At 39.5% G+C, this 27,804-nt stretch overlaps 3 protein-coding genes across 7 annotated transcripts; 2 read left to right on the top strand and 1 right to left on the bottom strand.

Annotated features, from left to right (window-relative positions):
• Positions 1 to 634: 634 nt before the first annotated feature.
• ccdc157 (coiled-coil domain containing 157) lies at positions 635 to 5,786 on the bottom strand. 2 transcript variants are annotated; one of them, XM_044110869.1, is made up of 9 exons: positions 5,444 to 5,786; positions 4,296 to 4,446; positions 3,530 to 4,211; positions 2,702 to 2,779; positions 2,428 to 2,597; positions 2,160 to 2,336; positions 1,916 to 2,084; positions 1,117 to 1,268; positions 635 to 987 (listed from the first exon to the last, which is right to left on the bottom strand). In XM_044110869.1, exons 1-9 carry the CDS (start codon positions 5,689 to 5,691, stop codon positions 964 to 966), a joined length of 1,851 nt encoding a protein of 616 aa, XP_043966804.1. In that variant the 5' UTR covers positions 5,692 to 5,786; the 3' UTR covers positions 635 to 963. The 2 variants fall into 2 exon arrangements, with proteins under 2 accessions (XP_043966804.1, XP_043966805.1); XM_044110870.1 differs by having other exon boundaries at positions 637 to 987; positions 1,129 to 1,268.
• On the top strand, positions 5,773 to 12,117 carry sf3a1 (splicing factor 3a, subunit 1). Of its 4 annotated transcripts, none has more exons than XM_044110863.1 (16): positions 5,773 to 5,861; positions 5,978 to 6,055; positions 7,186 to 7,295; positions 7,392 to 7,599; positions 7,695 to 7,946; positions 8,035 to 8,109; positions 8,193 to 8,343; positions 8,435 to 8,631; positions 8,818 to 8,935; positions 9,399 to 9,706; positions 9,826 to 10,074; positions 10,614 to 10,818; positions 10,916 to 11,070; positions 11,361 to 11,462; positions 11,565 to 11,636; positions 11,726 to 12,117. In XM_044110863.1, the coding sequence occupies exons 2-16, from the start codon at positions 6,008 to 6,010 to the stop codon at positions 11,825 to 11,827; spliced, it is 2,352 nt and encodes a 783-aa protein (XP_043966798.1). In that variant the 5' UTR covers positions 5,773 to 5,861; positions 5,978 to 6,007; the 3' UTR covers positions 11,828 to 12,117. The 4 variants fall into 4 exon arrangements, with proteins under 4 accessions (XP_043966798.1, XP_043966796.1, XP_043966800.1 ...); XM_044110861.1 differs by having other exon boundaries at positions 7,183 to 7,295; XM_044110865.1 differs by having other exon boundaries at positions 5,787 to 5,861; positions 5,968 to 6,055.
• A 1,035-nt stretch (positions 12,118 to 13,152) lies between these two features.
• On the top strand, positions 13,153 to 26,575 carry LOC122827818 (TBC1 domain family member 10A-like). Its single transcript, XM_044110860.1, has 9 exons — positions 13,153 to 13,816; positions 15,976 to 16,075; positions 18,913 to 19,020; positions 19,369 to 19,475; positions 19,590 to 19,704; positions 21,283 to 21,348; positions 21,543 to 21,732; positions 21,819 to 21,973; positions 23,868 to 26,575. Exons 1-9 carry the CDS (start codon positions 13,635 to 13,637, stop codon positions 24,666 to 24,668), a joined length of 1,824 nt encoding a protein of 607 aa, XP_043966795.1. The 5' UTR covers positions 13,153 to 13,634; the 3' UTR covers positions 24,669 to 26,575.
• Positions 26,576 to 27,804: the final 1,229 nt, after the last annotated feature.

The following is a 27,804-nucleotide window of genomic DNA, read 5'->3' as shown; positions in this document are numbered from 1 at the left end:
TGACCTCGGACACCTGAAATAATATGTGGAAATGTTTTCCTAGACGAGATCACTATCTTCTACCTGTTTTCAAACCTGTTCCGGCTTCATTTTTTTATGTTTTGAGACGTGGGAAATGGGAATTCCTTCTTCAGCAATTCAAAAGTACCATTGTTTATTTTTACTTATTTATTTCATCATTTACAGTTAGGGTCTGTCTTTTCCCCCTTAAATCACTAAGACACTCAAGAGACATTTATACTTTTGAAAACATAAAAAAAATTGTTGTGTTATAATTATGAGTTTTAAAGTAATTTTTTTCACTGAAAAAAGAAAAAAGAAAAACAAAAAAAAAGAGGCCGACATAAAGATTCATAATTATTAGTTTGATAAATTTACTTTTGAGATGTAAAGAACTACTTGACTTTCAAAATCATAATATTCATTTCAAAACAAGTATTGGCTGTTCTGTCTCAAAATCTGGTGTTATATATTCTTTTGGATTAACGTTATAGATGCACCACAACAGGAACAACAACAATAAAAACTCTAAGAATGTTAATACTCCCATGTATAAAATATTACAACTTATTGTTTTATTTTTTTTTAAATATAACTTTTTAAAAATATTTTTACATGTAAAGAAATGTAGAAATCAATTTCTATTTTCTATTGCTGTGTTGAACTATCACACACAATCTGAACAAAAACACATTGCAACTTATAACATGACAAAGAGTGAAGAATGGCTACATCCTAGTCATTCTTTTTCTATGCATAATAATGAATTATGACCATCCTGGAACACATTTACAACATATACACTTGCTGAAGTGCATTTGTTGGACTTCAGTTGTCCAACAAATGAACATTAGCTGGAATTTTCTCAAAAGCACTTTTTATTTTTATTTTAGTATTTTTGTTGATTTCATTTCTTGGACTTGACACGCTCAGGCTTACAGATGGTTCACTTTGTTCCTGGCTTCATGTGGGTTGAGATGAAGCTCCCTGTTTAGACAAAACAGTTTTCATCCAAAGATCTCATGAGAGCTGTTGTAAATGTGCAACAGTAGAGAAATCTAATCCAACTTTGAATTCAACACCATATCTCATATCATCATATCTCACATTTCCTACCCATGTTCTTACTTTGGTGACGTTCAACATTCCTCTTTGTCGTAGTTTCTCGAGACTTTTGTGTAGAGTAAGATTTTCCTGTTCCAGAATGCTGATGCGAATTTCATTTGATTGGTGTTGTTTCTCCATATCCAAAATCAGGTTTCCTGTACCTTGTAAATAAAAAAACTAAATCATCATAATTCAACAATGCAATTCGCCACTGCAGAAATGACAAGAGTTATACATGAAAGGTTAAATTCAAGTTCAGAAATCCAGCGCCTCAGTGATATTTGTGTCATGAACATGGGCATGGGGATTGTAAACACCTAAGTTTATTGACCAACCCAGAAAATATTCAGAAAAGTAGAAATTATTTCAGTTTTTTCAGTGGCATAAACTCACACTACAGAATTAAGTGTCTTGCTAGGAATTACGCCATGCCTAACAGCAGGTCTTTGAAGAATATGATTAGAGTTCATTCCCAGACTGACATAAAACAAAAAGAGATTATTATCATTATTAATGTTAACAAATAATGTTATTATTAAGTCATAGCCACAAAGTAAACTAGTCGTTCCCACAAGTTAAACAAATCATGGCAGTGAGTTATTACTAAGTTGTGGTCATGACTTTCATGGTCTCATTTTGGTATAAACAATTAATTCTTCATGTGTTGTTTAATAATTAAATGCAGTCAAATTACAGGTGGGATTTCTGTAGAAGATTTGGTTTGAGGTATGTTACTTCAATAAAAGAGGCCTTTTGTACCCAAAAAATATTGTGTGGATGACTTTAAATGCAGAAGGGAATTTCCTACTTTGCGGTTGAGTGTGAGCCCAGTTGTTGAGCTCTGGGAAAGCCACCAAGAGTCTCTCTCTCTCCCTCAATGCTTGCATGTGCTCCGTCAGTTCGGCCACATGCTTTTCTAGCTCTTCTACACGTGTCTGTAGAGTTTGCTTCTCTTTTTGGAGCTCTTTACAGATGTCCTAGTGGAAGAAAGCAACTGTGTAAACATTTAGCATAAGTCTCTGAATTACGGAAATGGAAAGGCTCTTATGTACCTGCTGCTGAGAGAGCTCAGCCTCCTCCCGCTCCTTCAAATCGGTTATCTTTTTCAGCTGATTGTCTAAGTTCGTCTGTGCCACTTCTTTTTCTTCCAACTGCCTCTGTAGTTCTTCACGCTCTTCATCAAGAGCATCGACTCTCTTTAATAAGGTCTTCTGCTTGGCCTGCATTGACTAGATTAACAGCCATGCAGCATTTAGCCCATAGGTATTTAAATCTGTTGATTTGAGTAATAAACAGCTGTATTTTATCTGCAAAGCTGACCTCCTGTTGACGGAAAGCGCTCTGATACTTGGCCTTCTCCTTGTCAAGAAGAAGTCGCGTGTCACTAAGCTGAGTCTCGAGCTTCTGGATCATTTGCTGCAGTTCACAGCAGGTCTCCTCCTCTCTTTGTAGTGTTTCCACTTTCTGTTGAAGTCCCTCTTTTACACCAACTATTAGGAAATGGATGATAAATGGTTCGTTATGCAGCAACATTTTTTAAACAAAAGAGGTTGGATGAAGAAAAATGTAGCATTTTCACACTTTTTTTTTTTACCGAGTTTTTCCAACTTTTCTTGCTGGAGTTTTATTTTCTCCTTGAGTCTTGTATTACTCTCCTCCAATGATAAAATTTCTATTAGAAATACATCAAAGAAAAAATGTTTATATAGTCACATTTTTTCATATTCAAACCACAATCGTCAATATATATTTCCCAGAATTCAGAAACCAAACACAAGTGGTCATAAATGTGAAGTAGAAATGACACATAGATTTCTGGTTCTCAGCTGAATTTAGGTCAGGACTTTGACTGGTCATTCTGACCACTGAGCGCTTATCCACTGTAGCGCTGGCTGTACTTTTGTTATCCTGCTGTAAAGTAAACCTTCTCCCCAGTCATGACTCTTTTTCTGCCTCCATCTAGTTCTCTGTAAACGTTCCTTTGTAATTAGCTCCGCCCATCTTTCCATCCTCTCTGGAATGATGAGTAGAGGTTGTTCCTTTCAACAGTGGCTTACTTTTTGTCAGTCTTTCAATGGGGTTAGATTTCACACAGCAGCTGATTTCACACTGAGATCAAATTACAGGCAAGTTGTCTCATTTTAATTATCATGTGATGGGCCTGTGATGGACCTGCAGCCTGTTCAGGGTGTGGCCTGCTTCTTGCCCATCAACGGTTGGTGATAGGCGTCCTGCAAGCACTAACAGGGCATAGATAACAACTGGATGACTAAGATCAGGGCTGAATGTGTGAAACAAAATTTTCCGACTTTTATTTGTCAAAAATTTAGGAAAGCATGTATCATTTTCCTCCACTTCAAAATGTGTCGCACTTTGTAAATGGATTTAAATGAAGTCGCTCTATAAATAATACTTTTACTACCTCTTTTAGATTGTTTTTGTTCTTCTTGTAGGCTTTGCTGTCTTTCTTGTGAGGTCCTCTCTGCTTTCTGTAGGGAAGACTCCAGCTGGACCATGCAGACTTGGTGTTTTTCCACCTCTTGCTGGAACTCCCTCTTCGCGCTTGCCAGCTGAGAACTGAGCCTGTTTCGATCTGTTTCAGCTTTTGCGAGGCCTTCTCGAAGAGGCCGGATGGTATTCTGCACATCCCGAAGGTGCTTTGCGAGGCAACGCATGTCCCTGAGTTGCTCTTGGGCCCACTGGGTGACATCACCCGCCGTCATCTGTCCCGGATCCACCGTGTCTTTCATGGCGTCTGAGAGACGCTTAAGAGACGAGGGTAGACCCTCACTCTGGACAAGGTCTATCAAAGCATCTCCTGTGTTTCTCAGAAGGGACTGGACTCTATGACATGAATCGCAGGGAACGAGGGATGAATTTGTCGTCTGACAGGCAGCATTGTGGTGTCTGGGTTTAGAATAGGATGGAGGATTTTGAATTGGACTTGAGCATTCGCTTTTCTCGGGTGAGGTCAGTGAAAACAAAGCAGATGAGCAATTTCTGCATAGGTGAGTGGTTGAGTTAGTTGGGGAAGACACATTTGACTCTGTCTTTGAGTAATCTAATGTCTTCGTTTTTGTCTGTTTTATGTCTCTGGAGTACTCCTACAAAACAAAACAAACAAACACAAAATTGAAATGCACGGAAATATTTACATTGCGTCCAATCTGTAAAAAGATCAAGCTTACCTTTTTGTTCAAACACCGAACCAAAGTACCCCAGTAGTTCCTAACCACAAGGCCCACGGAAAGGCATCCTTTTTGATGGATTTGGTATCTTCCATGTCTTCCCCTCTGCAGCTCACTATAAACACTGACGCTTTGCAGAAGGAAGAGGAGTCTAGTCAAAGCAGAGGAGAAAGCAGCATGTTAACAGAAGGCTTTGTACAATCATCTTGTTACACATTTCTGTAAATGCTTTCCATATATTCATATACCTAGAGTTTTCTCGCATTTGTTTCTTTACAACCACAAATTTTAACATATTTTATTGCCGTTGTGTGTCGTAGACCAACAGAAAGCAGTAGACAATTGTGAAATAGAAGAAAAATGAGACAAAGTTTTTTTCACAAACAAAACTAACAGGTGAGAAAAATCTATTAGTATTCAATCTCTTCTGCAAAAGAATTAACAAAAAACTTATTTTGCTAAAGAATTTTTCTTTAGCAAAATTCTTTAGCATTTGCTGGATTGCAACTGTAATCCAGCAAAAGGTGCTTCTGCAAAGCATTGGCTGGAAGAGTGGATGCAAAGACAACATTTAAAAGCCTGTACCACACAAAACCCAAATAAAATAAGCTTAAGCTTGTGGTTGAAGCTTAAAATTGGTCCAAATAATAATATACATATATATATATATATATATATATATATATAACCTTTAACCCAAACTGGAACAGTGGCTACAACAGATCCCAGGAACAACATCAGACATCTCAGTCCAGAAATGTGCAGTCCTAGGCACAGCCAAGATACTGCGCAGAACCCTCAAGCTCCCAGGCCTCTGGTAGAGGACCCGAGCTAAGAGGAAGAAGAATCACCACCATGTGGGTGAGAAGGAATTTTTATATATATATATATATATATATATATATATATATATATATATATATATATATATATATATATATATATATATATATATATATATATATATATAAAATATGGAGATATATATATATATATATATATATATATATATATATATATATATATATATATATATATATATATATATATATATACATATATATAAAATATGTAACTATATATATATATATATATATATATATATACATTTTTTTTTTTTTTTTTTTTTTTACAGCTTAGTGTAATACCTGTCAATCACTAGCTCCAGTAAAACAACATGCGAATGCTGATTGTATGCTTCCTCTCCATTCACAAAGTCATACACCTCTAGAAGGTCCACCAAATCCAGATCGCTCGCCAATTTGTTGGGAAACTTCCAGGAGGTATAACTGATCGGTCCGGTTCTAGAAACCACGTCCATGATCGCACCCTGAATATCCACCAGGTCTTTCCGGAGGCTCTTAATGCAGTCATTGTGGCCCAACAGCTCACTCATGTCTCACAATTTGTTTTTATATTCCCAGTTAAACAAAGTCATAACCCATCCGACTTGTTTACATCGCGTTTCCCCGACAACGACAACAATGCCACTTCAAGGTCCATAATGCACTGCGGCGTGTTTCCGGATGTAATAAACCTCCATTAGGCCAACGAAGTTGAACCGCAGTAAGTATTACGATTTTGGCAATTTACCTGTAATTAATTACATTAAAAAAACTTTTACAATTAAATTGGGTTCGTAGTGTGTTTACGTGTCTTTGTGGTTATCTGGGTTTTGGTAGCTTTCTGTTTGGAGCAGTGGAAACGCAGCCATGCCGCCTGGGCCCGTTCAGATAGTTCAGCCGGAGACCAACAACAAGGTAACGCCGTAGCTTAGCTAATGTTAATGGTTGAACCACCGACTCCACGGAAAGACTGTGTGGAGTTCTGTCCACGTTCTTGCTGTAAAACATATTATTTTTTCTGAGTGTGCGTGTGAGTATGTGTGTTTTGGGTTTTAAAACAAGACGTGGCCTTGTTGAACATGAATGAATGAGTGGTTTAGCTCGTTAGCATGGAGGCTCTCGTTAGTTCGTTTACAGCGGGCCACTAAAGGTCTTTATTTGTTAGTAGCCTGACAAGAAGAAGTGCGAATAGAGAAGCGGAGGACATGCAGTAAATGGTCCGGGCCTGGAATCGAACCTGAGACGGCCTTTGTTAACGTTACACCCGCTCTACGTCTGAGCTACGCGCATAACTTAAATCGTAAAAGCCTTGACTCCTACACAGTCTTTTAATTTGTGGACTTAGAATGGAGCATTTTTCTTCTATGAATTATTAAAATAGCTTTCTAAATAAAATTTTCTAAAAAAAAAAAAAAGTTTCTTATTGATTTTGCTTAATTGCACATCCAAGAATTTCTTCTCAAGATCAAGGGTTGAGCTTGGACATATTTCTGTAAGACAATTAATATTAGTGGCAAAATAAGTAGTTATTGTATTCAACCCTGTTCAATTTCATTAAAATGTTTTCACTTGTGTTAATAGGCAACACCACGTTTCCTGTCGAAATTTGTTTTAAATCGTATTATTCACCTGATAAAACAGCGATTGCTCCAAAAATAAGTAAGCTTAAGATGCTTCAGGAAAATGAGACAATATGACTCAATTAAGAAGAAAAATCCGAGTTACACTGTTAGACAATTTAACTAGCATAAAAAAATTGTGCCTTCATGACAAAAATGGTTGGAAGATTTTATGACGTATTTGTTAAATTGAGCCTGAATTTGTCGGTAAATATGAAACACAAATTATGTACTTGCTATCAGTCAGATGTAGAATTATTGTAAACATCTACATGTTGAAATTAGATTTTTAGTCAAGTTGACTTTCTATTCAGCATTTCCATTGAATTAAATAGAAAAATAAATCACTTTGTAGTGAATTTACAATTTTTTCATAAAGTACGTCTGTGTTCTAGAGTTGTAAGCATTTGTGAATCCTATCAGCAGAATGATGGACCTACAGAAGAGACTCCAGCCACTAAGCCCATTGTTGGCATCATATACCCTCCTCCAGAAGTCCGAAACATTGTTGACAAGACGGCCAGTTTTGTTGCCAGGTTAGTTATTCTGAATGTGGCATTAGTACACGGTACACCTACAATCTTAAATAAGTTTCCTTTTACAATCCAACTTTTTTTCTTGCGATTTCACAGGAATGGACCAGAGTTTGAAGCCAGAATCCGTCAGAATGAGATCAACAACCCCAAATTTAATTTCCTCAACCCCAACGATCCCTACCATGCTTACTACCGCCACAAGGTCAATGAATTTAAGGAGGGCAAGGCACAAGAACCATCTGCAGCAGTGCCTAAGGTTATGCAGCAGCAAGCCATGCAGCAGTCTCAGCAGCTTCCTCAAAAGGTATCCCACTCCTCCTACTCTGTATTCCCCACTTTTGGGGATTCTACTTGAGCAAGTTGTTTTTTGAGGGTTTTCGATGCTGCGTTTATTTCTAGGTGCAGGTGATTCAGGAGACCGTGGTCCCCAAAGAGCCACCCCCCGACTTTGAGTTCATTGCGGACCCGCCATCGATCTCTGCGTTTGATCTTGATGTTGTGAAGCTCACTGCCCAGTTTGTGGCTCGCAATGGCCGACAGTTTCTCACCCAGCTGATGCAGAAGGAGCAGAGGAACTACCAGTTTGACTTTCTGCGCCCACAGCACAGCCTCTTCAACTATTTCACCAAACTGGTGGAGCAGTACACGAAGGTGGACTACACGGTTCAGCCTGAATCTGATTCAGTGGTCTGTGCCACTGTGTAGATGTTAACTACATTTTAATCTGTTAATCTTTTAGATCCTGATCCCTCCCAAAGGCCTGCTAATCAAACTTAAAAAAGAAGCTGAGAACCCAAAGGAAGTTATGGACCAGGTAATTTCTTATAAGTGAAAAACTGAAAGCTAATCATTGCAGATTTCCCCCGTTAATTGATTGTTTTCGGATCCAAAAATCAGGTGAGGTACCGTGTCGAATGGGCAAAATACCAGGAGCGTGAGAGAAGGAAGGAGGAAGAGGAGAGGGAGAAGGAGCGGGTCGCTTACGCCCAAATAGACTGGCATGATTTTGTGGTGGTGGAGACGGTGGATTTCCAGCCCAATGAGCAAGGTAGTATATCAGGAATTAGTTTATGCATGCAAGCTGGGAATTTAGTTGTTTTGACTTTATTTCCTTTTTTTTTTTTTTTTCTTCCCTCAAGGTCACTTCCCTCCACCCACGACACCAGAGGAGCTTGGCGCTCGCATCCTGATCCAGGAGCGCTACGAGAAATATGGTGAAAGCGAGGAGGTGGAGATGGAGGTGGAGAGTGAGGATGAAGAGGATGAACGAGAAAAGCGGGCTGACGGCCAGCCTTCTCAGCCTGATCAAGACACGCAAGTCCAGGACATGGATGAGGTGAGAACTTAGCAGAGAAGTCAGGTAGAATCTAAACAAGCCCATTTGTACCAATTTTAGATAGAATAAAGAATAATTGCTTTGGAAATGTTTGCAGAAATCTACAAAGCATGTTGCCAGTGCATGACTTGAAAATAGTACTTTTAAAAGATCTGGTTTCACAGAATTTTCCATTCGTTTCTTCAGGGATCTGATGACGAAGATGAAGGTGTGAAGGCTCCATTGCCACCAGACAACCCGATGCCACCCCCCCTGCCTCCAGCTCCAGAACATGTTATTATTCGCAAGGACTACGACCCCAAAGGTAACTTTTAATTCACTCATTTACATCTTAGTTTACTTTAATCCAAATAACCGTATGTAAAAGTTTGGTTTAAACTTTGTGAGGCGAGTTCTTAAATGTAGTTAATTTTTGTGGTGGTTCCAAGAGTGAGAGGCATAATGACCTCTTTTTTTCTTGAGTGAACAAAAGGAACTCATGGTGGGAAGAACATGTAGGCAATGTGAAATGCATTAATATAAATTTCATCTCCTTAATCAAGGAAGACACAACAGAATCAGATGCAAGCCTTTTATTTCATTAGCCTGAAGTACAGATAACTGATATCGACAAAAGTTTATCAAAATACTATGTTGTATGTATTGTTGTAACATAAAGATAGTGATGATAAAAACTCATTACAATTATTTTGGTAGTAGATATCCAGATTGAAACGTCTGTAGGAGGACTGGAAACTGATCAAACCTGTGTTATTTTGCCCTTACAGCCTCCAAGCCGCAGCCCTCGGTTGCAGCTCCAGACGAATACCTTATTTCACCAATCACCGGTGAGAAAGTCCCCGCCAGTAAGATGCAGGAGCACATGCGCATCGGCCTGCTGGATCCGCGCTGGCTTGAACAGAGAGACCGAAGCATTAGAGACAGGCAGACGGAGGATGAAGTCTACGCTCCCGGTTTGGATATTGAGAGCAGCTTGAAGCAGCTCGCTGAGAGGCGTACTGATATCTTTGGTGTGGAAGAGACGGCCATCGGAAAGAAGATCGGCGAGGAGGAAATTCAAAAGCCAGAAGAAAAGGTAGGAATAGCTGCTGGTTCAAAAATCTCAAAACATGAAATCAGGACAGTTTATTTTTGTCCTTAAATATGAACAGTTTGTGGTTTGTTTTCATATTTTTCTGCATTTTTGTTCTGCAGGTCACCTGGGACGGCCACTCGGGGAGCATGGCTCGTACGCAGCAGGCAGCACAGGCCAACATCACTCTGCAGGAGCAGATCGAAGCCATTCACAAGGCCAAAGGACTGGTGGGAGAGGATGAAACGAAGGAAAAAATTGGTCCCAGCAAGCCGAGTGAAATTCATCAGCCTCCTCCCATGCCCTCATCGGCACCAAGTCTGCCTAAACCCAGTCCTCCTGTCACAGCCGTGCCACGCCCACCTGTCTCAGTAAGTTGTTATTCAAAATGGTTTAATGAAGGTCAGAGAAGGAAGCAGACAGAACACAGATTAAGTTCTGGAGAAGTTAGATTGTTAAAATTTTGAAGTTCTTCTAGCGTGCTGATCAAATGAACTGTTAATCAGAGTATGATATGGTGCTGGGATGCTGTTCGCCATAGCAACAGTAGTTTTTCTCCAAAAGTGATAATCAAAAATCCACAATAAAAAAATTGGTTTTGTTTAATAAATAGTTCTACACCAAAAACTATTGGGTATGGTCTTTAAGGTCTGACTGGAGTAAGTTTTTTTTTAGAAGCAGTGCAAAATGTTTACATCTCACTTAAAAAAAAAAAAAAGCATCGTTCTTTTCAGAGTCTTAGCTCTCTACCCACAGTAACTGGGAAGCTTCATTTAGATTATGAAAACATTGATAAAGCAAAATAAAGGGACCATCCTGGAAGAAAATCTCTTATTCTACTGATATTGATATTTGTAGTAATGTAGAAAAAGTTAAAGTGACTCAAACTGTCTAATTTGCCTTTCAACAGGTGGCTCCTCCAGTCCGTACCACTCTGTTGTCTGCCGTACCTGTGATTCCACGGCCCCCGGTGACCCCCGTGGTGCGTTTGGCGCCAGGTCAAGTCATCACACAGATGCCGCCCATGATTCCTGCTCCTCGTGTCAACGTGGTTCCCATGCCACCAGCGCCCCACCTGATGGCCCCCAGGCCTCCCCCTATGGTTGTTCCAACTGGTAAGCTCAAGGTTTCCCAGAATCGTCTTGGAAAATGTTCATCATTCACTTCTTTTTTTTAAAATCATAGCTAAATCAAAACCGTCTCTTCTTCCAGCGTTTGTCCCCGCTCCTCCCATGCCACAACCACCCAGTGCTGCCCCAGCACCGCCCGTCCACCCACCCCCTCCTCATGACGACGAACCAATGAGCAAGAAAATGAAGACGGAGGACAACCTCATCCCAGAGGAAGAGTTTCTTCGTCGAAACAAGGTCTGTTAGTAACGGTGTATAGAACTACACTGACTTATGTGCAGCTCAGATTATTTATCCTAACAAAGGTTTTAAGATAACCTGCACTGTGCAGAAGAACATCATACACACCTTGACTTAAAAAAATTTATGGAAATCCTATTTCTGGCTGCATTTTATAGAATTTTGGCCATAACGGATGGATATTTATGTAGTCACTGTGGATGTGATCACATTTCACATTACTATTGTAACATGGAGCGTGTACAAACAAATCAAAAATGTTCTTTCACATTTCTTGGTGCATTTAGGGTCCTGTGGCAATCAAAGTACAGGTTCCCAACATGCAGGACAAGACCGAATGGAAGCTAAATGGCCAAGTGTTGAATTTCACTGTCCCACTTACAGACCAGGTATGTTAATATACATCTTTTTTTTTTTTTTAAACATGTGCTTGAAGATGTGCCTGTTTCAGACTTTTGGATAAATAAATGAAATGTCAAATGTCTTTACAGGTGTCTGTCATTAAAGTCAAAATCCATGAGGCAACAGGCATGCCGGCTGGAAAACAGAAGTTGCAGTATGAGGTAAGCTTGTCTCTTACTTCACTGGAACATTTTATTAAATCCAAATGAATCAGATTTACAGATTCGTAACATTCATGTTTGTTTTACAGGGCATCTTCATCAAGGATTCGAACTCTCTGGCTTATTACAACATGACCAATGGTTCCATCATTCATTTGGCTCTGAAGGAGAGAGGTGGAAGAAAGAAGTGAGACGTTCGTCACAGAAAAAGTTATTACTCTACTCATCCCCAGTACGTCGGTTTAGTTCAGGAGAACATTTGGGAAAAATGCTTGCATTTTTTTTTTTTTTTGTCAAAAGAAATATTCTAAAAGTTATTTTGTTCTAGAATGGCATGCTGTTTCTAATTAGTGTTGATTTTTAGTTTTAACTCCTGATTTATCCATGACATATGTACACTGATGTTGACTTTACAAGTAAATTGCTCAAAATATAGATTCCTGCCTTGCTTGCTCATTTTAAATAAAGGACTTAAAAATCATTTGTTGCTGTTTGACATGTAAATTATTGTTCAGCCTTAACTCATAATGTATTTTGACCAGTTGTTTACAAACTGGTGCACCGCTGGTACTTAGCCTTTTGTGAAATTCTATTTTTGTTGTATCAACAAGGTAAACACAAAGCGTATTGCCTGAATGATTCAGTGAGCCCAGTCAAGAATAGAATACAACAAAAACAACTTTAATTGCCCATCAGTGGGGAAAGTCAAAAAAAGATTTTAAGTAGCTAAAGTACATCCACCTTTGGATTTAAAGATGGATCTCCTTTTTCAAGGAGAGGTTTCATTAACAGCCCAGACAAAACCGAAACATAATTAACTGAATTACTGATGCTTACTTATGCCAATCTGTATGCACGCTCCAACATGTCTTCTGTCATGATTGCTCTGTATCATCAGTTACAGAGCAATAAGATTTGAAAACCATGTACTCGGTTTCTCCCACTTCCTAACGATGTGATATTTATAGTGGTTTATCACATAAAATCCCAATAAAATGCTGTTTGTGTAATTTGGCCAAATGTGAAATAGTTCAAGACGTCCAACATATTGTTTTGTACACACAAACAATATGTTGGACGTCTGTTCATGCGTTAAGGTTTAATGACAAAATGCCAAAGTTACAGATATTATGGACATCCCTGTATTTCAGACATAAGACAGCCTTTTTGGATTTTGAGGTCCATGAGGGAAAGACCAGGTTTCCCTCATGGATGTCAAGACTTTTATTTTTCTCAACTTAAAAGTTAAAACGAGGACCACGTTTTCGTCAGTGTGTGTCTCTCTCTCTCTTTTTTTCCATTTCGTTGCTTTTTTTCCAAAAAGCACAACAGGCCGTAAAGTATAAGTGGTGATGTGGTGCTGCTTTACAATGTCTTGACAGTAAAGTACTACTTGCAAAACACAGTGGTGCTATTTATAAAATTTAGAATCAGTGTAAATGGGCGCTAAAAGGTGATTTATTTTATTCTTTAATCAGCCACTAGGGGTAACCATAACATTACCTTAGGAAAAATCCAGTCAGGAGTGTGGATTTGGCTGCTCCCTGGTCGAGGCGTCTTGTCCAGCTGTACACTCGGAATGACAGCACAGCACATTATTCTAGTATTGGCGGAGCTCAAAATAAGTTTAATTACATAGATGCAATGGGTTGTTGGTATCTGGAACGTAGTTTTATATGATGTAATTCTGATGAGTCGAAGGTAGGGGTGGTCAGAAATAGTTTAGGTCGTCTTAGTACGAGCGGTTAATGCTAACTAACAATTAGCTTGCTAATGAGGAATTTAATACAAGTTAACCGCGAAAGCTAACGGGTAAATTATTGAATGCGGTCCGACAAAAGAGGCTTTGGAACATTTTGCAACCAGGGCGGTTGTTGGGAAAGTTTTATTGAGATTTAGGAATCATGGCGTCGATGTAGTTTGAGTGAGTTTGGGCTGTCAACAAGCTCGCTGCTGACGTTAGCTAACCCTGGCTAGCCAGCTAACTCTCCTGCCACCATGGCCAAAACAGAGAACGGCCGCCCGTCAGTGGACATGGGGAGCATCAGGACGCTGAACAGCAGCCACATAGAGGATGAGAGCTCCTTGGGGTCCGACTCGGAGATCAACGGCTTCACTAGCGAGAGGCAAGCCGACAGATACGGCTTTATCGGCGGGGCGCAGCAGTACTCCGAGGACTCGTAAGTTTGTTTCTGTTCGAATGGTGATTCAGTCCCACACAATGTTGTTTTGCAAGCACATTCTTAAGGAAACTAAAACATGGGAGTGGCGAAATCCATTTCAGATTAATTGCACAAAATGGGAATTGTGATACTTTTAATGTAATGTATGAAGAAATGTCACAAGTCAGGGTGGTGATGTTCTGTTGATTTGCATGAAGTGGAAAGCTCCGAACCAGCTGCGTGGCACAGCCTGTCTTTCTTTCTCTCTCTTTTTTTTTTAAATTTCAACTCCACCATGCTTCTCTTACTTTTGATAAATACTATTCGGATTTTGATTCTCTAATATTAAGATTCACCAATAATAATCAGCAGAGATCTAGTCAATCACAGGGTATATATGTATATATATTTAGGTAGGTGTTATTTTCCACAGTATTTCAATCTGGATATCTGATTTTAATCCAATCGCATTGTGTTTTCTACAGAGGCATTTCTTCTCCTTTCATGGCAACGCTAAAATAGTGAAAGGAATGAGTGAAAGCTGTGCCAGTCATTCCCCAGGTTCTCTTTCTGCAGTAGTGTTGGCAGGCGTAGAGCCCCATCTTCTGGTGCCCTTATACTAAAGGGCCTCTTTTGGCTCTGTCTGTTGGTCTCATACTTATGGGCTTGCTTACAGTGCTTGGCAATAAAAGTAACTTAATTGTTTAAGGGCTTTGAAAGCCTAAATGGGAGTATAACTTCTTGTACTTGTGCACCACATCTAGCCTACACATTTAGCTGACTGAGAGCTCTCCTGTGTGTGTGTGCGTGTGTGTGTTTTCTTAAAGTTTACTCTATGACTGAGTTTTAACCCTGTTATTACAGGCTTGGGCTGATGAGATAATTGCACACCTCAGTAAAAGCATTAGACATCACGTGTAATGTTAGCTTTGAACAACTTAACGTCTTCCTTTCTGTTGGAGAACTTTCTCATTTTATTTGTTCGGATAAAATCACTTCAGGTCAGTTCTGAAGCTGTTTAAGTCTGTTTCATCTGAGTCCATTTGATTTTGGTTGTTAACGTATAAAATCAAAAATATTCTGATCCAAAACGACAGAGATGCTTCACTTGGTTGGTTTTCATTTGATAAATTTTTGTCCTGCTTATTAATTAGACACACTACAGCTCATAACTCCCACCATTCCAAGTCTTTAAACACATCAACCAACAGCAACTGCTTAGTTAGAGTTTAATAAAAATCAAATCAAGATGCAAAAATCTGAATAATTTTGTATTTCCTTATTTTTTTATTTTTTTGTTTGATTCATGCAATCCCTATCAAAGATCTTGCAACACATTTTTCTCTTTCATGTCTTACAGCAATTAAAATATGTAGCAAAAACGATAACCACTTAAAGATTAGTTGCTAATATTTTAATATGATTTATTTAGTTAGAATTAATGTTTCATGTGACAGATGTATTCACTATAGATTTGGTTAGTAAGAAGATCCTCATCATCTTTATAGTCGTGATCAAAATAACATGGTTTTATGATGTGTTTGGTGTTTCCACAAATCGTTTAAATTAAAATGTGTAGCCTGTCATATTTTATATTGAAAGGTAAAATAAAAGGCTAAAATAATTTGACATGTTGGCAAATTAATTTACCTTACCTTATCATTGTCTGTATTTATGGTTTGATGTATGAGCTTAAACAAACAACCAAACAAACAAAAGAAAATAGAATAAACACTAATTAAATTTGGTAGCTGTCAAGTGGCTAGAGTGTCGAATATTAGAGATTTGCCACTCTGCATAACAACGTTGCTGTGTGTAGATTTCCAAATGTAATTTTAATTACATTACATAAAAAAGAGTGGGTGGTGCGCCTTTAGTTTCCATGTCATCACTGTTTCTTGTTTGTTTTTTTCGCTTTGCAGCCAAAAATATGTCCAAGGAGGGTAATTTGTCTTTCTTAGCAAGTAAAGAATATAGTAGTAGCTTTTTCAGCCAGCTGAATGGCAGTCATTAAAAGGCTCATCAGCCACAGTAGCATGAACTTTTTAAAACCTTGGTTTATGCTTCTCCGGCCTGTCTCTTGGCAGACATTGCTTATGATTGTTCAAATTAAACGCAATTTTCTTTCTGTGTGTTTTGTGCATTCATTCATATTTTCCATCCTTTTCACACCCCAGCGCTCAGGACGTCCCCCCCGAGGTGCTGAGGCAGCGCGAGGTCAAGTGGCTGGACATGCTCAGCCACTGGGACAAGTGGATGATCAAGAGGTTCAATAAGGTCAGCACCTGCTATTAAAACCTGCCAAGTCGATCGTTTGTGTGTCTTGAATCGTGTTGTTGTCGGAGCTCCAGCTTCCATCTCTGTTGCTTCAGAGATTTTTTAATTGCGCAAGCCGAGAATTTATGGACTTATTGTTTGCGGATCCACTTGTCTAGCAAGTTCTGTGTGAACCGTTCTTTGCGACTTAGCGACGGGCTGGAACGTCACCTGGTTTCCGTGAGTCAGCGGCAAGCCAGGACACAGCCTGGTTTTGTTTCGGGGGGTTTTAAATCACACTGCAGCATGTGACAAAATGACTTGTCTCAGCTGCAGGGCGGGCCCATACTTACTTTCTATGAGAGAACCATGTAATAAAGGTGCTGCAAATGTAAACTGCCTGTGCATTACAAGCGTGCACGGCGTCCGAAGGAGGAAGCCGTGATGGTTTGGGGTTGTAATGAAGGTCTTCATTACTTGGATAAAAACGCTCAAAGGGGGTTGAATGATAAGAGACACATACAGATTGAAGTATTTTATTGTTTGTGTGTTTTTGTGCAGTGGCATCTCAGCTGGAACTGATGGTGTCCCGTTAAAATAAAACAAACAAATGGATGGGTCTTGTCACTGTTTGAAGTACACTGAAATGTTTGTGTAGATATGGCTTCTTACCTCTGTCTCTTCCTCTGCAGGGTGTTCAGGCTAAAAGATTCCCCGGGGGCCTGAACACCTTATAAAGGTTCCGGAAGAGACCAAATGCAGATGGAAGAGGGGAGCAATGGAGCTATGCATTTTAGAAGTTTAATGATTGAATTTATATTTCTAGAAAGGTATTCTAGAAATGAAATGGTTGCTTAAAAATGAAGAGTGTTTGTTATTATTATGCTGAAGATTTGGTTGTTTTGTCAAGAATGTTTGTGTATAGGTATTTTGTCCTACCCTGTTTCTTGGTGGGGTTGTTAATTGGGGCAGCTAGGGACAATAAAAACCTGCATGTTGGCCACATTGCAGGTTGGTATGTGTGGCTGCTGCTGAGACCCACGACTGTTGTAAGCAGGATTGTCTCTGTGTTAAATGTTGGAGAATAAACACCTGGTTGGTCTGGACTATTTCTCTGCCTCAAGACTCCTCTGTGAACCAGCCGCTAAGGGCCATTCTAACAGGGGTTTTGTTTTATTGAAATGACTTCTTACTATTAAAAATAAATAGTAAGATGATTCCTTTCTCAGGGAGTGATGGTAATGCAGATAAGACCACAGTGTGAAATGTTCTCAGTTTGTTGCCTCATGTACGGTTTGTTGTTGTTATTCGTGAAAGATTGCAGCTCCTGTAATTAGAGGTGTTACATAAGACGCATGGTGCTTAAGCTTTTGTTGCATTCCTGAGTACGCTGACGCCACAGTTTGGTCCAACAAAGGTCAACACAATCCTCCCTCAGTTTTGGCCCACCATTTTCTTTTTATCTACTTGCTGGTCTCAGTTCTTTACCCAGATTTCTTTAAAATTTAAATGAATTTCAATGTTACTAAAACTTCAAACTGAGGGTTCATGTGCAGTCTTGCAAAGTCGCAAAATCTAATTTTCCAGTTCTGGAGAACTTCACAGATGGATCGTAGATGATCTACTGCAATAATAATAAAGTGAACCTCGTGTACAGCTCGACCCCACGGTGATATAGGTCAGTCATTGATTTCTGATCGTTTTGATGATTGATGCTTACAAAAACACCATGTTCATTGTTAATTAAAATATTACATAAAACCAATAAGAAATATATTTTTTAAGAGGAAAGTTTTACTCTCCTGAAAAATATGCCCAATATGCTCCTGGTAGACGTTTCCTCTCACTATGGACCTGGTGAAGCCCAGCGGACCAGCAGCGTCACTTCATGGCTCCCTTAATGATTCCTGACTGAAAATGTCACATTGAACCTCCAGCTCATGGATTCTGTGCCTTTCCTCTATTTAGCCATAGTTTCTAAATAAAATCTGAACTTTCCTTTCATCTGAAAAAGGGACTTTGGGTCAGTCCTGTCCTTTGTCTGTTGGACCCATACGAGACCCTTCTAATGTTATTTCTTGTGCACAAATTCAGTGCATTCCATCTGCTTGTTACATTTATGCATGCTGGCACTGGAAACGCCAACTCCAGCCACATCCACACCTTTTTTTTTTTTAAAATCAGTATCACATTTTCTGAGAAACTGGATGTGGGGTTTCCTTTAAGCTATTAGCATCAAAATTTACAGATATAAAAGCATGAAAGATGTCAAACTCTGTGTAATTAATGTGACAGAATCAGCCTGAGCAAGAAAAATGATTTTATTCTTTTAAAAAACAAGTCTTTTTTTGTGACATTAATTGCTATTTAAATGGCATATATTCTTTGGTTTATCATGTTGCCACATAAACGTATTCAGTAATGAAGTCCAATCTAATGAAGAATCTGTATGTAGGCTGTTTTTATCAGTTTTCTGGTTTGTGGAACATAAATTACAGACGTTGAAACCCAATCTGATTTTTCCAAAAGCTGATGGAAAAATCCAGAGATGTAAATATGTAGTAATTGAACACAGACATGCATACATTTTAAACATTTCACACCAGTTTCTTTAATCTTTGCTCTGACTGTAACTGAATAATAGTATCCTCTATTTTTAAAGTTGCAGGCCGTCATCAAAACCAGACAATTTCTTCAAGCAAAGAAAAAAAAAAAAAGAAGCCATAATTAAGAATTAAGGTTCTTGTTTAAGGTTTTTAAGATTCAGTTCATAAGTGTTTCATTGACTTTTGTTTAGTGTTGACCCACTTGCTCTTTGGTCGATGTTTTTATTTAGTAAAATCCAACTTCTGGTTCAGGTGAGACTCCGTTGTCAGAAGGGGATTCCTCCCGCCCTGAGAGGTCGCGCCTGGCTCTACCTTTCAGGAGGGAAGGTGAAGAGGGAACAGAACCAAGGAAAGTTTCAGGTCTGTCGACTTCTTCTTTCACTTCCCCCTCTTCTGCTCCATTGTTGCTGTATTTTGGCCTCATTTCTTTTTTTTTTGTTTTAAATTTCTCTGGAAATTTATACTGAAACTGACCAGCTTCGATCTACAATTAGATATTTGTGTCTACAATATCTAATTGGTTTACAGTTTGAATGCAGCCTAAGAAATCCTCTGCTTCCTTTTTAATAGTTATGACATTATAACTAGCTTTATTAAGCTTTACGACACTAAAGCTTAAAAAAAAACATTATCTCTGAAGTGTATTCCTTACATCTTCATGTGTTAACTGGACAGAAACCATCTGATTTTTGATCTCTGTTTTGTCAGGAGCTGGACAGTCAGCCAGGAGACCCAAAATGGCTCGACGTGATCGAGAAAGATCTCCACCGACAGTTTCCTTTTCACGAGATGTTTGTGTCGCGAGGGGGACACGGGTGAGTAATCGGACGTGTCGGGGTCGGATCTCACACTTTTAACTAGCGATTGTGTCTTGTTTGACAGAGAATGTGATTAAATCCTGCGTCTGTTTGTGTTTGGGCCCTGTGCAGGCAGCAGGATCTGTTTCGTGTTCTCAAGGCATACACTCTGTACAGACCGGATGAGGGATACTGCCAGGCCCAGGCCCCTATTGCTGCTGTTTTGCTGATGCACATGCCAGCTGAGGTAACACTGTTGCTCACCCCGTGCTGATGTAGATATTTTGCTGTTAAAAAATACTTGGAACACAGGATTTGCTTTGAAGCGGTGAGCTGTGATGGGTTTGTTTTTTGTTGTTGTTTTTTTTAGGTCAGCAGCACAATGATAAACTGTATAAGTGCTGTAATGCCGGGAAAGTGAGATACTGCTTTAAGTCTTCTGTGGTATATTAGAGAAGCAAAGATGCTAATCATCTCGATCTGTGGCTCGACAGGTTGTTATTTCCTGTTTCTGACGATTTTGTAGTTGGTTTCCAGATCTTCGTCAACCACCTTATCTGACATATTCACAAACACACACACACGTTTATGTTTCAGTTCCTCATTCAGAGTTATAGTATAAATAAAGACGGAATAGGATGATTGTAAATACCAAGTGTTCTCAAAGTGAATTAAAGATGAGGAACTGTTCTCCACATGATAGTTTTTGTTGAGGATTTGTTTTTGCACAATCTTTCTAGGCATGATAACTGTATTTAGGTTACAGTGCTTTGGCTGCTTTCAGATTTCTGCTTTTTTTTTTTTTTTTGTCACGTTTGAATGTTTCTGATTATTAAACATTTTTTAATTCCAGACAGAAGTCCACCTGATTATCTGCAAAATTCAGTACTGAAATGAGTATTGCATTTTTAAAAGCTATTCAAACCAACCTGATGATATAAAAAAAAATAACCACCTCCCTTCTTTAAGCAACTCATTTTAAGTAACTTCAGTCTTGTGCGTGCTTAGTTTAGTTTCCACTGCTGCACCCTGGTCTGAGTCCTGTAAGTCCCTTGCAATCAAGAAATCTCTTCAGTATAAACATCAATACATGTCTTGTTATACAAAGTACTCTAATTTGTAGGTGTTAAATCTGTTTTTAACACCTAAGTTGTCTCATTTGTAGTCAAATTTTTTAAGAGCTGTCATGGAAAGTCCAAAGACACAATTATTTCTCCAGAGATGAGACATAACTGGCCTTTGACTAGGCCTTTGACTGTGGCTTACTTAAAGGCCAGACTGAAATTGAAATGTTCTGGGATTATTTGAAACATACATTTCTAGATAAAACTCCTCCAGTGGGGCTGAATTATTCAGATTCTCCACAGAATAGTGAGCCAGACTTCCTCCACAGCAATTAAGGAAACTGATTGCCAGTTGTCTCAAATGCTTGATTGCAGATATTGTTGCCGAAGGGTGACTCAACCAGTTAGGTTTAGGGAGCAATTAATTTTTATTTACTTATTTTACAAGGGCTACCAGACTATTTTTTTGTCTCTGTATTAATTTTGAATTTACTCGGGTTTTCTTTGTCAATAAAATGTGTTTCATAATCTCAAACATTTTCCTGCCACAGAAAGGCAACAGAAGAAATCTGAAATTGTATAAATACCTGTTGAGATACAAAGACGCTGCTCTTGTGACACATTTAGGACTATTGGACAATTAATTACTTTCTCTGTAAGCATGTTGTGCTGTCATTTTATTTGCATTCTACATGTAGTACAACGGTCATGATGATGTTCGTAATGGTTTCTATGGGGATGCTCTGTGTTTGCTTCGGCAGGATGCTTTCTGGGGATTGGTCCAAATCTGCGAGAAGTATCTTCCTGGTTACTACAGCCCAGGCCTGGTGAGACCGATATAAGAAAGCATGCACAGTATGACATCACCTGAGGTTGGGTAAACAATGGAAGTAATCTCAGCGCACATGGACAAGTTCTAACGATACTGACACCATACGGCGGGATTGTTGTGATTGAAAGTATGTGGAGTTTTGTTTTTTTGTCTCTCTCTTCATACTTTTCTTGCCTTTACATCTCTCAGGAAGCGATCCAGTTAGACGGAGAGATCCTGTTTGCTCTGCTGCGCCGCGTCTCCGCACTGGCCTTCCGGCACCTGGAGAAACATAAGATCGACCCCATCCTCTACATGACTGAGTGGTTTATGTGTGCCTTCTCCAGAACCCTGCCCTGGGCTTCAGTGCTGCGTGTCTGGGACATGTTCCTCTGTGACGGTAAGAAGCGCCTCAGTTCGCCTTAGCTCTGGAACTAAGCATCCTAGCTGAATCCTACCCCCCTTTTTTTTCTCTCTCTCTCTTAGGAGTCAAAATCATTTTCCGGGTGGGTTTGGTGCTGCTTAAGTGCACATTAGGGACTCGTGAGAAGCTGAAGACCTGCCAGGGTCTGTACGAAACCATGGAGCTCCTCCGGGCCATCGACCCTCGCTACATGCAGGAGGGATTCCTGGTCCGAGAGGTAGGAGCAGAGGACACGGAAGTTCCTCCTCCGTGTAAAAACACGAGAGACGATTTTATAACTGGTGGTGGCAGATGAGATTTGTGATTTTATTTTTTACGTTGCTTTCTGAAGTGGTGGTTTCTCTAAACTAAATGCTGTCGTAACTTTCTGTTTATCTCAAACTTGAAGGGGACGTCTTCGAATGGAATCGGCATGCCCACCAATATTTCATTTAACCCAGTTAATAGTTTATTATGATAATGCTGATATACAATATTTCACGACCATATTGCACCAGTTTAGATCCTTTTCTGAGGCCGTGAACAATTAAATTAGGGAATTAGATTTCATCTAGATGTGTAAAAATCTTAATTATGGACTCAAAAAAATACTATTTTCTTTTGTATAGTTGAGACATTACTTTTAAGCCCTGCTAGTAACTCCTTGTGAAATTCAAGTATGGAAGAAATTTCAAACATCTGTCAAAGCGCTCTGTTTTAAAGCTTAAAGGATTTCCCAATCAGCCGACCTGTTGGAACAGCTTTTATACAAGTGCTTTAAGGTGCCATGTTGCAGCACAGCTAATTAAAAGAAACAGAGCTGAAATGTTAACTCTACTCAGTGATCATGGCGGTTAAGACAAAACCTCTATCTGGTTCCAGTTCTTGAAAGTTAGCCTCTCGATGTAATGTACTTGGAATGCCAAGATACGACACGTGGTGGTAGGGGTGGACAATCTGACTGGAAAAAAAGCATCACGGTGTAAGCGCCTCATATCAGTTAATATTTCTAATTATTGATTAGTTTTTTTGTTTTAAATATTTGAAAGACTGGCATGTTTTAGCCACAGTTTCACCTCATGCCAGTGTTTTTATTTTCAAGCAGTTATGAGACACGGTGGCAAAACCTGAAACTGTTGCTGCGCAAGTTACTCAACAAGTTGTTGCTAGGTAACCAAAGAGAGAGTGAGTGACCTGATGCCACCAATGCTGCATAGCTGGCTGTGAGAGGTTGCGCGGCTAAAGCCTTTGCCTCTGCCTACATCACCCGTAGTGATGTTCTGGATCAGAGTTCAGTGAAATTATTGGATATTATTAGTATTATCTATTGATATTGACCACGTGTCTATTGCAATATATATTGTTATTGATGTTTTTTATTTTGTTTTTCCCTCCCTATGCGGAGAAAAAAAACCTGACTGAATCGGAAAATCCTACATCCATGGGTTAGTGTGTTTGCTTTTCTAAAATGGAAAAGCACTCATTTTCTGCATTGATTTTTACTTTTGATCACCATGGTAACATCCCTATATCTATCTTACGACACGTTGCAAAAATATTCATATGCGTAAAAACTTCACAAGTAATGCATTTTATTATGATTTCATATGAAAGGACCTACATAAAGTATTGTACAACTCTGAAGTGAAAGGAAAATTCTGCAGTGTCTAGAGCCTAACATTTGCCTGCAAGGCTGGGATCATTCGGTTTCTTCCATCGGACCAGCGGTTTCTCAATGCGGGCATGAAGTTGGAAAGGACAAAAGGATGTCACGGATTTAGAGAAGAGTAGAGTCTGAGAGACAATTAACTTGACAAGAACCAGACCTATTGAGCAGAGCGCCACATGGGCAGTGTCGGCTCACGTACTAAGCTGTGTAAGAGCCTCTGTCTCCTCTAACAATAACGGCTCTCATGTATTTGCCCGTCTCCACTGTGGGTGACCGAGTATCCACAGCAGCTCGCTCTCCTTTGACATTTACTTACAAAGGAGAAGTTCACAACTCTAGCTTGAACGGTCTAACATGGATGGGATTTATTTTCCAATGTGGGCTCCTCTGACTTTTCTTGCCCCACACTTTCCTAATGACGTCTGATTTGTTTTGTCCCTCCCCCCGCCCCCGATCTTTTCAGATTCTCGAAGTGCCCGTGACGGCGCGGGACATAGAGAAAGAGCATCACACCCAGATCAAACGCTGGAAGAAGAATCGCGGCGAGCTGAACTTCAAGCCCGCCCCGAGGATGCACGGCGCCCGCATCATCATGCAGGCCGAGCCGCCCAGGCGCCAGGACCTGCAGCAGAACCCCACAATCGTGCTGGAGGTTCCCGAACCTCCCCAGAAGCTCAACAAGGGCAAAGAGGAGCGGAAGAGCAAGAAGAAAAAGAGCACAAAGAAACCAACTGCCATCGAGGAGATCCCAAACCCGTACCCTCTCCCCACAGATCCGCCTCCTCAGTTCTTGAATCCTCCTCCACAGTCCTTGAATCCTCCTCCACAGTCCTTGAATCCTCCTCCACAATCCTTGAATCCTCCTCCAGAGTCTTTGAATCCTCCTCCACAGTCTTTGAATCCTCCTCCACAGTCTTTGAATCCTCTTCCACCATCCCTGAATCCTCTACCACCATTCTCGGCTATGCCTCCACCATCCTTGAATCCTCTACCACCATTCTCGGCTACGCCTCCACCATCCTTTGATCCACCTTCTCCATTCTTGGATCTGCCTCCTCCATCCTTGGCCCCGCCTCCCCCATCCTCGGATCCGCCCTCTCCACCTCCTTATGCCAACGTAACCCCGAAGACCTCGCCAGAAACTGAAACGAACTCCAATCACCAGCAGAGCGCGCCTCCTACAGACCTTCCTGCTGCCAAAGAATCTGCTCTCCAGCAATCCACACAAAGCCTTAGCAGCTCAGAGCAGGATACATACCTGTAGCTGTAAAAGCTGCATAGCCGTTTGTGCGCGCGTGTGTTTTCATATGTTTGTGTGTGTAAATAGCACCAACACCCTACAACCAAAAAGCCAGCCTCGCCAACGTCTCCTAACCGGCCAGCATCCTCATTAATCTCAGCGCTGGACTTTTCTCTTCTTTAGTATTCATGTTAAACACACGTTTTCCTGTATTATTATTCACATACTCTAAAAGCTTAAGTGCAAAGTGTACCACTACTCAAATCCCGTTAGCTGACCACGTCAAGCTGCAGCTTCCACATTAGATGTTGAGTGCTCACTGCAAGTCTTAAGTTTCTGTTTGAAGTTGTCAAGTTACAAAGTGTTTGTGGATTAACATAGAAGGTGCCAAAGTTATGCAACTTCTGCTCGAGCTTAACACTAGTAATTTATCAGGTAACATGCCAGCAGACCAAGACGTTTCTGGTTTAGTCCACCAGAGGGCAGCCTCACAAAAACTCAAACCTGTTTTTCCACATTGCTAGGACAACTGACCACAGTACTGAGTCACTAAATGTGCTCTCTTTTTGTATTTGCTTATCACAAACACTTTTGCTTTCAGTCGAACTGTGGTGCTGCGAATATCTCCAGAGTTCATCATCTTCCACCAGCAGGTTTCTACGTTGTTGGACAGGAGAACACGGGACATTCCTCTTTCTTTGACACATTCCTGCCTTCTTAAACGTTATTCACTTCGGAAGCTGTCTCTTGTAGATATGCAGATCTGTGTAACGTGGGCGTGTGTGTGTGTGTGGGTGCACACGTACCTCCAATCAAAACATGATCAGTGAATGACTGCAGATCACCTGTTGGTGCTGACCTTTTCTTTTTACGTTACTTGAGAATTTGTAAAAACAAAGGTCAATTTTTTGGGGGGACTTTTTTTTTTTCTTTTTTTTTTTTTTTAGTTTTCTACAGCTAGATCTTCCAAAGAAAAACAAGACTGTCCTGAGACTTATCCATGATATTGTGCTGCGTTCACGGTCAATAGGGATTATGGGATTTCCACCTGGGAGATTTGTAGCGTTTTTCTATGTAATTATACTTATACAGAGACCTTCAGGGGTTGTGAGGGTTTTTTTTTTTTTTTTTTTGTATTTCCGCTTTCTAAACATAGCAATCCATGTCAGTCCAGCTCTTGTTACTTTTATCACTAAATGTAACCACACACTTGTGGATGTGAGTGTATAAAAACGTCAAATAATATAGATATAAAAATATCTGTAAAAAACAACACAACTTAGAAAGCAGTGGAGATAAGGATATGTGACATCTGTATGCAATTTCTTTTTTTCACATTTGTCTTCTGTGCTTAAATGCTTTTTTGTGTAGATATGATATGTAAAAAAAAAAAAGATTTTTGTCTTTAAAAAAAGCATAATGCTGAATTTTTACCGAGTGGTTAAAGAAACAGACTTTAAGTCAAAGTAGGCCAACTTAACACTAGAAAAAAGGTTAAAATGTGGAGATTGCAGGAAACTTGCCACTTTGATTTTCCCTCACTCCAAAAAGATTATTTTGTCTTTTATTTACACTAGAGATACAGAAGATGTGTGATTAACACGGTGGCTTGAGTTTTATAGTTGCGGGAAAATGCTTTTGGTTATTCTCGCTTGAAACATTTGTTGCACGTTTGATTGCCCCATCTGCCAATAGTGCAGTGTGCCCTGCTCACCAGCAGATGGCAGACAGGAGTCGCTGCTTTGAACAGTCCTCCACTGCGGGTTACATCAACTTTTTTTGTTTTGTTTTTTTTTAATACAGTTGCACCTTTTTATAACTAGACGTATGGATAAAGTTAACTGCGTATTTCCATTACATTTGTAAACATGCTACAGCTGAGGTTACAGCTCTCATTTTGAATAAAGTCTATAAACGTATGTAAACATGAATGCATTTTGACTTGCTGTTTATGGGGCCAGCTCCTGACCTTTTTGTTTCTGAATTGAAAAAAAAAAAAGTACATCGTTACTGCCTGTTTCCACACATATCATAGTTTAGATGATACATTTAGAAAATGATGATGGCTTATAATGGCATTTTATGTCAGGAGAAATTGCCTCCAGATATTACACTGTAACATTTTATTACCAATATCAGCTTAATTTAGTCTCTGTAATGCCAATCTGTATTATGCCAAGGCTATCATCTCAGGCAGGGTTAAATGGTACTGAATCTTATTTAGGGGTCCATGACATTTAATACATCGTCTATTAAATTAATAGACTATTACTATTTTATGGTACATTGATTAGTGTCCCTTTAAACTCCTCATATTTTTCTTCTCGAGAGAGAGCAGTAGTTTATGGTTCTTATTTAGAGAAGGGGTCGGCAAGCTGCTTTGGGCTCTCAAAAGCAATTCTTAACAATTTTGGTCAATGATTAATTAGATCCGAGTAGTGTTTTTAACTAAAGTAGACTTTTCATAGGTTTTCTATGACATGAGGTGTAATCTATGCATAGAAAATCTATGGCAGAATGACATTAAATAAAAAATGTTGTTTGCATGTTTGTCAGTTGTCTATAAACTAGGGTTTTCCATTGACTGAAATGCATGTTTCTACATTAGGATTGTGATTCCATCTAAATCAACCGCTTTTTTGGAAGTGAATAAAAACAAAAAATAATTCAAAAAGAAAGTTCAACAATATTAAACCCAACTGCTCAACAGCAACTCAGTAACTTCAAGGAGGAAGTGTAGAAATCAGGTTCTGCTTCCTATAAATATTGGCTTTCTTTCTTTTTTGAAGACTTTTACGGATCCAGAAAATTCTTAAATCCGAGTGAGAGCAAAAGTATCTTTGCTTTGTGAACGGTTTCTGACTTCTGGTTTAGACTAATGACAGGTTGCTATTATTTTCTTAATTGACCCTTTGAGCTCTCAAATGCTCCTTTTCTCCTCTTTGGGGTGAGAGATATTAGAGTTTCTGCCTCGGGCTTCAAAGAGTTCAGTGCAAATTGCAGCCTTGATGACCTCAATAAGCCTGTTAACTCGTTCCTAATCGTCCGGCAAGGTGTGAGCTGCAGCTGTTGACCGGTGGTCAGCAGGAGGTGAGCAAAGTGATTAACACAGGCAGCAACTTGCAGGACATTTTGAAAGTAGACATTTTTAAAAAAAAAG

The sequence above is a fragment of the Gambusia affinis genome, linkage group LG03 (assembly GCF_019740435.1).
Source record: "Gambusia affinis linkage group LG03, SWU_Gaff_1.0, whole genome shotgun sequence".
Classification (NCBI taxonomy): Eukaryota; Metazoa; Chordata; class Actinopteri; order Cyprinodontiformes; family Poeciliidae; genus Gambusia; species Gambusia affinis.
The sequence above is the reverse complement of the archived record's forward strand: the minus strand, read 5'-3'. Positions and strand labels throughout refer to the sequence as shown.